At 35.3% G+C, this 10,044-nt stretch overlaps 1 protein-coding gene across 1 annotated transcript; it reads right to left on the bottom strand.

The window, feature by feature from the left end:
• Positions 1–4,853: 4,853 nt before the first annotated feature.
• On the bottom strand, positions 4,854–9,764 carry LOC128984867 (keratin, type I cytoskeletal 10-like). The gene is made up of 3 exons (XM_054404237.1): positions 9,750–9,764; positions 5,524–6,865; positions 4,854–4,976 (listed from the first exon to the last, which is right to left on the bottom strand). Exons 1-2 carry the CDS (start codon positions 9,762–9,764, stop codon positions 5,537–5,539), a joined length of 1,344 nt encoding a protein of 447 aa, XP_054260212.1. The 3' UTR covers positions 4,854–4,976; positions 5,524–5,536.
• Positions 9,765–10,044: the final 280 nt, after the last annotated feature.

Genomic DNA, 10,044 nt, shown 5'->3' with positions numbered 1-10,044 from the left:
TTGGTTTTCATTGCCGTAGTGTAACTGACTACAACATTTTATGTACAAAAAGTATATGTACCACGTTTAATTTGAATAATCTACTGTCTTAAAAACCTTCAGTGTAAGGCTGCTTTTTAAAATTTTAATTTGTATGTACCAGTAAAAATACCCCCACCGCAGCAAACCTGCAGACTAAGCGAATTTCCATTTGAATAATTGGATTTAGACTAAAATGTCTCCTTAAAAATATCACATTTATTCCCTATTTAAATAGAATCAGTTTAACACATACTTAGGTTTGCTGCAACAGGGAGGGTAAAAGTGTTTTTTTTTATGTAAAATGTTAATAGTTAGTAAGAAATAAAAGCATTTTCCAAATTTGGGCAAAATATGTTAATAAACAAACACACCACAAAGGTTTACTTATTCTCCATAAGAATAACATGGGAATTTTAAGTTGTATTGTTTGCTGACGATACCACCCTTGTGTCACGAGGACTGCACGTTGATCAGTCTGTAGCGGGAGCAGAGCAACATTTACTAGAAGCTTCAAACTGGTTTGAGGCCAATGGCTTCCGGCTGAATCAAACTAAAACACAGTCTCTTGTCTGCAGTCTAGCCAAACGTGCTCCTCCGAATGATCCAGTGAAGTTGTTAGGATTTACACTCGACCAAAAACTAACCTGGAGTGACCATATAGACCAAGTTTGCAGTAAACTATCGAGGGTATGCTACCTGCTTCTAAAACTAAGATATCTGGTCACAGAGAAATACCTGCTGAGTGTGTATCACGCAATGTTTCATTGCCATGTGAGCTATGGCATTTTGCTGTGGGGACACGCACCCATGACCGAAGAAATATTGATCCTGCAAAAGAGAGCTCTGAGAATAATCACCTTCAGCGATGGTTTGGCTCACTGCAAGCCTATATTTGCCAGGCTAGGTATACTTACAGTGTTTAGCCACTATATCCTCGCCTGCATTAAATACGTGTTAGACAATATCGAGGAGTTTCCTACCAGAGCAGCAACACATCAACATCTTACTAGGCATCGTACCCGACTAGATGTCCCTAGAGTTAGGCTGTCAAGGACTCAGAAAGCCTTCAGTAATGGAGCAATAAACATATACAATAAGTTGCCAAACTCCATCCTGCACCTTGAAAAAAGGAAACTCCTTAAGATGGTTACAGCGTATCTCAAAGACAAAGCCTACTACTCGCTGAAGGAGTACTTTGAAGACCCTCTATTAGGCCTAGGCTGAAGTATGCCTGTCCACAGCCTTAGTTTTAATTGTATATATGTGTAAATAAGTGATTTTATATTTTTAATGACGCCATCAATCCCCCATGGGGTAAAAGATGAAGAATCGGTAATAAGGTAATAAGGTAATAAGTTAACAATTTTTTGGAATTTTCTCCGTAGCCATTAGGCGCATTATAACGCTTCAATATACTAAATTATTTATTTTTTTAAGCTCTACAAAATAGTTTGGAAAGAAATTTCAAAATTTTATGTTTTTTGGGTCAAAAATAGGAAAAACCCATTTTTACCCCATAAAAGCCCCCATAAACCCCTGTTCCCATGGTCCGATCATGCTGGTTCGCGAACTCGTTTGAATAAACGTAGGTTTACACGTTTGTACCAAATTTCATCAAAATCGGATCATTTTTGCTCGAGTTATCGCGCTAACGGACACACACACACACAAATATATATATATATATATATATATATATATATTTGTGTGTGTGTGTGTCCGTTAGCGCGATTACTCGAGTAAAAATGATATATATATGAATTTGAACGGATGGTGTTTTTGGCCTCTAGGGACCTCAAAACGAAAAAAAAATCGGTTCCGGGTCCAGGTCTTACCATGAGTACTACGGTAATAGCTTATTCCCTATATGGGAAATTCGCTAAAAACCTCTATGTCGTTAATATAACTTACACAAATATGACCCATAATCTTTATTGAACTGTTTATAATTTTAGTTCGTTGTTTGTAAATAATTTCTTGATCAGCATTGTACGTGTTATTAGGTTTATGGAAAGTAAGTAAAATTACGACGGTGAGGCCACTCCAATCATCATCAGACCCAATAGACGAATGACAAGAACCCTGGTGTCCCTACTTATGTGATAGCCAATAGGATATAAGTATGGACACCATTTAAAATTCTTGTCATTCGTCTACTGGGTCTGATGATGATTGGGGTGTCCAATTGAAACCGATCACCATTTACCATCTTTCAATTGTATTTACCGTCTTGTGAGTTAACAATACAAGCGTAAATATATGTTTTAATTGTTATTAGACGTATTTTGTATTTTATTTAATTTCCGTATTGTTTATAAACAAGGATTTAGAGGATATTTGAGAATTTAGATGTTATTTATTCTTTTTTTACAATATTGATCAGAATTAGTTGTAATAAACCTTTACGAAGTCAATTCAATTCACAACTTAAACAGCAGTTTACAAATAATTGTATGGCAATGGAACTTATCTCGGATAATACAGTATCACGAAATTGTTTTTCCTTCATCTGATGTATTTGAGCCAAATATATTTGTTTTTACAAAAAATAATAACATTTTGTATGGCAAAAGTCAGTCATAATGTTTACTTTTTCTTCTTTTCGCAACAATAACGACACTATTGTGCCTCTGTCTTGAAAAATAAGTAAAGTCATTGTTGTACAAATCGGTAGCGTGAAATCTGTAATTATTGCCATTACTTTTACAACCATCCTTCGGTGTATTTTACCGTCATCTCAACGTTCTTAATGACTAACAAGTTTGCTCTCTTTCAGCGAATTTTCTATATAGGGAATAAGATATTACCTCAGAACTCATGGTAAGACCTAGACCAGGAACCGATTTACTTTTTCGTTTTAAAGGTCAACAGAGGCCAAAAATACGGTCTGTTCAAATTCATATACATATATCCGATATTTATATAGACATTTTGTTGACGCTATTATGCAGTTTGTAAAACTGTCAAAAATAAAGAGGTTTGAGTTTGAGTGAGATAGCACGATAACTCGAGCAAAAATGGTCCTATTTTGATGATATTTGGTGCAAACGTGTAAACCTACATTTATTCGAACGGGTTCGTGAACCAGCATAATCGGATTATGGGAACGGGGGTTTATGGGGGGGGGGGTTTATGAGGTAGAAATTGATTTTTCCCATTTTTTACCCTGAAAGCACAACATTTCATAATTTCTCTCCAAACCATTTTGTAGAGCTTAAAAAAAGAAATAATTTTGTATATTGAAGCGTTGCTGTATGCCTTCATGGTTACGGAGATAATTAAAAAGATTTGTTTTTTTTTAATTCCTATGTTATTCTATTGGAGAATAAATGAACTGTTGTAGTTTGCTTGTCTATGGATATATTTTAATCAAATTTGGCAATTTGGTTTATTACATATCAAGCTATCAACAATTTAATAAAAAAATACACCTCAATACCTTCCCTGTAGCAGCAAACCTAGGTACCCATTAAAATTAATGTTATTTAAATAGGAAATAAATCTGACAGTTTGCAGGTAATATTTTAGTAGAAATCCAGCCAGGTAAATGGAAATACATCTAGTCTGCAGGTTTGCTGCGGAGGGTTATTTATTTGATAATTTATTTTAATATATCTGGTGTCAGATGATTTGAAAAGCACATCTGAAGAACGAGTATATATTAAGTCCATGAGGTTGAGCTGTACAACGGCTTTTTCTTCTCTTTAAAGAGTTTACCCTTTATACAGTTTAGCCTAGTGGTGTTAATTGACATTAAAGCAAGATCTCATTTCAAATTCACCATAATGATAGACTGTTATCTTTTAAAAAGGTCAATCAAATCTTAGGCCTTAAACTTGATCTAGAGGATATGAAGCTATAGTATCTGATTTATTTTCTTAAACGGTTAATATCGTTACAAACAATAAAGCCTACTTCACTGAGATAGCGCTATATAAGTGGTAATAGTTCATAGATTAACTTTACATTACCTATTTAATTCAAACTCTACTTATTATTTTAAGAGGTCACAACAAAGTTAAGGCCACATTATTAACATTTACTTTGAATTTTTATAATTGTAGGTTTTGAAGTTTTAAAATCCTGTACTACTTGAAACATATCAAAATCTTTAGTATTAAAGATAATTAAAATTAGCCAAATTTGACTTATCATGTTACAAAATCCTTAAGCAAATATAATTTTACAATGCATTGGTGATCTTAGGGCAGTTGAGGAGTATTTAAATATACAGTTGAGAGTTTAAACTGTATAATACATTGATATCATTTTGCAAGAGCAAGTAAGGGTTATATTCCATGTTTTTGTCAAAGAATATTCAATGGCTCGATTTGATCAATCTTAAATAAATAATATTTATAATTAAATTGGGCGTTTCAAGTCATTAGTCAAGTTTCAAGTTTGAAATTAGTTCAATAGATTATCAATTATCAATCATTGAGATGAGAACACCACCTCATGTGCCTTGTTAATGTGCCTATTAACCCAAACCACAGAAAACATACCACTCATAAGTGAAGGATGAGTTTAGCCAAGGCCACACTAAAAAAGTGTGGCCTTGCTGTAGCATGGAGTGAAAAGCCTTGTGTAGCTTTGTTACTGACTAAAATCAGCTGTTTCATTAGTCAGGATTTTATAAAAGCCCAATGATGGGTCCAGTATAGAACCATAAAAAAGTTGCAAACAGGAATAAATGAGTTACACAAATGATTAAATGGGTGACTTTAAGTACCTGATAATATTTTATAACCTTTTTCCTATGATCAATTGATTTTCCCTCAACACTTGTAACAGTACACTTTTAAAGGAAGCAGGAATTATTAAATACAAAGTTGTAATATTTTATACAAAAGTTTATTTACTTAACCTAAAATGTTTGTATCACAATATGTAGTGAGCAAAGATGCGAGTTCGATGATGAATGGATGAGTTTTGGTAACTTTACAGAAACAACCCTGAAACAAAAAATTTTGGTATAAGTTAACAATACATGTTTTAGTGGAGAAAATATAAAGTTCTCTTTTACAGAAAACGTTCTCGCAGACAGACTTTTCCTTTTTGTTTGTAGATAGATGAACCTCTAGCAAAAAGGAGGCTCTTAACCATTTGCTCTTAGTAGTATCATATAGCAAATTATTTTAGTGATTGGTGGGAATTTGATCCCAAAGTACCAGGACAGAAGTGTTAGGCTCATTTCAGGTAAATGTAATCAAATAAGCACTAACATCAAGTGATGAGATTTGTCTTAACAATTTTGCTCTGAATTAAAGTTACTTTGAGACGTAACAAATTTGTTTCTGGCAGGAATAAATTGATAAGTAATTAATTGATCGATTGTTTCTCGTGGTTTATAAAATTAGTTTTTTTAGTTTTTGAAGATACTGATTTTGGTAATTACTGTTGTATCAGATTATGCTATTGGAAGTCTCTGCCTTCGGTCAAAATAATTATAAAACAATACAGTTTTATGTGGTGTTCACGTTACAGGTGTACGATTCTTACCTAATCTTTGGATTTAGTTCCAGCCCTTGTTGCTGGAGCCGTAGCTGCTACCACTTCCGTAGCTGCCACCGTAAGATCCTCCACTACCGTAGGAGCTTCCACTTCCGTATGAGCTTCCACTTCCATAGCTGCTGCCACTGCCGTAGCTTCCACTTCCGTAGCTGTTTCCACTTCCATAGCTGCCTCCGTAAGACGAGGACCCAAGACTTTCGTGGGAGAGACTGAGGCCACTGCTGTATCCACCGTAAGAACCTCCTAGGCTGCCAGATCCGTAAGAACCTCCTAGGCTGCCAGATCCGTAAGAGCTTCCTAGGCTGCCAGATCCGTAAGAACCTCCCAGGCTTCCAGATCCGTAAGAACCTCCTAGGCTGCCAGATCCGTATCCGTAAGATCCGACACTGCTTCCCAAACTTCCAGAACCGTAACCATAAGAGCCGGATCCAATGCTTCCGTAAGAACCTCCGAGGCTACCTCCGTAAACACCACCTAGAGAACCGATTCCACTGCCTAGACTAATACCAACAGCTGGTCCAGCAGAAACGGCTACAGGCTGAGGAATGATAACAGGTGTTGCAACTGGTACGGGAACAGGTCTTGTGACTGTTACTGGGTACGGTTGAGGAACTGAAACTGGGACAGGTTGTGGAACGGAAACTGGAACAGGGTGAGGGACGGAAACGGGAACAGGTCTTGGAACAGTTACTGGGTAAGGCTTGTTAACAGTGACTGGGTACGGTTGGGGAACAGGTACGGGGTAGGGTCTTGGAACTGATACGGGAACAGGGTGAGCAACGGGAACGGGAACAGGGCGAGTCACTGTGACTGGAACGGGAACAGGTTGTGGGACGGGAACTGCTTGAGAGACAGTGTTGACTGTGATAGGTCCAGAGGAAACGCCGACGCCTCCTAGGCCAGAGAAACCGAGGCCGGAGCCGATGGAGCCTAGGGAGATTCCTGAGCCAAGTCCTCCATAACCTCCATATCCGCCTCCATAGCCACCTCCGTATCCACCTCCATAGCCACCTCCGTATCCACCTCCATAGCTCAGTCCTGAGCCAAGACCTGAGCTGTAGAGTCCGGAGCTCAAACCGGAACCGGAGCTGTATCCTCCTGAAGTCAGACCAGAACTGTATCCACCAGAGCTCAGACCGGAACTATATCCACCAGAACTCAAACCGGAACTGTATCCACCAGATCCAAGTCCATGACCGATGGCTCCGTAGCTTGAACCGATGCTGTTGCCTCCATAACCGTAGCCTCCAGTCAGACCAGAGTAACTCCTCTTCTCTTGCTTCTTCTCCTCAGAGTAAGCGGAGACGGCTAGAGCCAGCACGGCGCAGATCTGCAAATATAAAGATAAATAATAACAAAATATGAAAGGAGTAAAGAAGGACCAAATGTTGTAGCAGATTGGTTAAAATATATATAATTATTTTTATAGTTATTTAGGGATATTTTTACAACGCCTACAATTAGGTTGCTTATTTTAAAGCAAATATGAGTATCCGGTAAACAATGTGTTTCGAATAAGATGACAACTTTGTTACTGACTAAGATCGGCTGATTATTTAGGTAGGATAATTAGGGCATAATAATTAATGGCAGCTGGGTCCAGTTTAGAAGGATAAAAATATTTTGGGTTTAACCGTAAAGGTGAGCACTATATATACACTCAGCTACCAAGTCAAGCTATAAATATATCTACTAACAACTTTGACCGCACAAAAAAATATATTTACCGATGCAAAATAGTTATTTAGTTTTTAAAATCAACTGTGCAATATAAAACAAATACGATTCTGAAAAGACTTTTCAGATGGATAAACTATTTCTAAACCAAACTCATCCACTCTAATTATATTCAAAATTCTCTTATTGTAAAGAAATTGCAATATATACAGACCGAAATACAAACAGGAAGCCAAACAACTTCCTTATTCTAGAACCGGATCAAGGCAGAACATTAAATTATTCCGCAAAACCTACTCGGGAAAAAATACAAAGCGAAGAAAGTCGTAGAACCGGCGGCAGATCGTTTGCTGTCAATTAATTGTTTTGTGCCTCTGACAGAAGAAGTGATCAAATAAGGGCAATACCGCACAAATAGTGGAGCGAAGAAGGTAATGATGAATGGATGATACTAATTGTTATGGACCTACCGCAATGATACTATGTTGTATGTAGATGTCACGGTTGTGGCTGTATTATTGATGGGGTACGGACGTGACCGTATTAGAAAATTGATTAGATTGAGGTTTAGGATATTATTATGTTGGTGGTTTGTTTTAAAATTTGTAAACCCTTTAGAAGGTTTATCCTTGATCAAAATAAACTTTGAAATTTTCGTAGGGGATGTAAACCTACGCGTTGGGGCAATCCAGTTTGTTCCAAGTTAGTAAGTTAATAAATGATTAATATGTTTTCACATGTCACATATTGCCAGATTTTAAAATTAAATTTATCAAACATAATTAATTAAAACACCATTAATACATTTTTTAGGTGAAACTATTTTGTTACTACCAAACTACGGGTTGGAACAGAAAACTGTATTTGTCATGGACATAAACAAATTAAGTCAGTGGTCCAGATTTGAACTAATAACCGTAACATCTAGAACTTATTTACATTTTGATCAGTTACGTTATTTGTTTACGTTTATAATCCTTACATTTTCTGTTTTGCCAAACATAGTCCTGCATACATTACTAAATTTACTAGAGGCGCCGCAAAACAATTTGATGGGTTTTAATATGGCTTTAAGGTTAAAACTAACATTTTAAAATACAGTGTCTATAAAAGAAGACCAGGAACAAGAATATGGAAGCAGTCCGGATGAAATCGAAAGTTGAAACTGTTTTTAGACTCGCACCCACCAGGAACCGGTATAATCAGATTTGCCGTTTGCTGGGCTTTGACATTGAGTAAGGTCTTTAGCGGCTTTATCTATATAAAAAGTGTCATTCATTAAAAAGATCGCTCATAATATAAATTAATTCTAAATTGAGATGTATCAACACATGCAGTGGCGCACAAGTTTTTAAGTATTCATTTTACAAAGTAAGTCCGTTATTGATTTTTTGTACCTTTAAATTTGTTTTTATACTACATAATTGTTTTTGTATTGAATTTGATACCTTGGAATAGTATGCAAAAACTTAACAAAGATGATTAATAAGCACTAGTACTCGTTGAATAAATGTTCGTTAATAATTTAGTACTTAAAATTTATATCTAGGCTAGTTTACTGCTTTATATTTGACACTACTTTTGTACCCATAAAAATGTAAGGAAAATAACGATGTTTTGAATTTTTAATTTGAATTTAGTATTAAATAAATAAACGTATAAAACAGATTTAACACTTTAAATTAAGAAAAAATTAAAAACTAATCTCTAAATTCTAATTTAGTGTAACAAATTTAGTAGTTCGTTATCGTTGCGGGATTACTTAATTTGTGTGAATGCAAGATGTACATTTGTTTTAAAAGTTATTACCACAATCTTATTTGTATTTACAAGCTCCAAAATATTTAAAATTAATATAATAAACAAAAAGAATAAACACTATAGGCCATCTTTGTAAAGAGTTTGACATGAATAAAAAGCTATCACATATTACATAGCTATTAATTAATTACTCCTTGTGATGACTTTTTTTTGGAAAACAAATAAATTACATATCAACATCTCATTGAGAAGCAAAATAATCCAACAAATAAAGATCAATGAATAACGTTTGCATATTACAGATCAAATTAAAGTAAATAGTTAACAAACAATTAAAAATGATAATTTAAATTGTTTCTACAAGATTATTTAAAAATTAAAAAAATAAAATAACGACATAAAAACAAGTAGTACACACTGTTACCCAAAATTAAACAGAAATTAATAATTATTAGACTGTAAACAAATTAGAAAACATTTTAGAGTGTTAACGGTTATAATAATACATTTTAATCGAAATGAAAATACTATGTGTGATGGGTAAATATTAAATATTTCCAAGTAAAAAAGTTTAAAAGTTAATGTATTTGCGAAATTATATTGTCATGTCCCAAATTAAAAGTATCAAACCAATAAATAAACACGTTACCATACTGACCTAGAAAAAAATAAAAATAACATGACTATTTAGAAATGGACAATTTTTTCAGCAGTACGTTCTGGGGTTTGAAAAAATAATAAATAAAAAATAAATATGTATTGGTGAGAGATGTTACCTGTATCAGCCTCATGATGGAGTGCGTGAGTATGTGTGATGTGGGGTGCTGGCACTGCAGCGGTTATATAGTCTCCACTTTCTATTACATCATCACCCCGCCAACAGGCCCAGACTACACTGACCACGGTCAATACCATTGTGAGTCAAGGGCGGGATGCTGTCTAAAGATGACTAGGGATGCTGCGTAGGATAAGGTGTCTGTGGGTGTGCTAGGAGATGTTGTCTAGGAGAGGGTGTCGGGGATTGTTGTCTAGGAGAAGGAGTCAATGGAGGATGCTGCCTAGAAAAGTATG

The sequence above is a fragment of the Macrosteles quadrilineatus genome, unplaced genomic scaffold (genome assembly GCF_028750875.1).
Source record: "Macrosteles quadrilineatus isolate MER2022 unplaced genomic scaffold, UCM_ALF_1.0 Scaffold_2__2_contigs__length_208266976, whole genome shotgun sequence".
In the NCBI taxonomy this organism is placed as follows: Eukaryota; Metazoa; Arthropoda; class Insecta; order Hemiptera; family Cicadellidae; genus Macrosteles; species Macrosteles quadrilineatus.
This window is presented reverse-complemented; position numbering and strand designations above follow the sequence as displayed.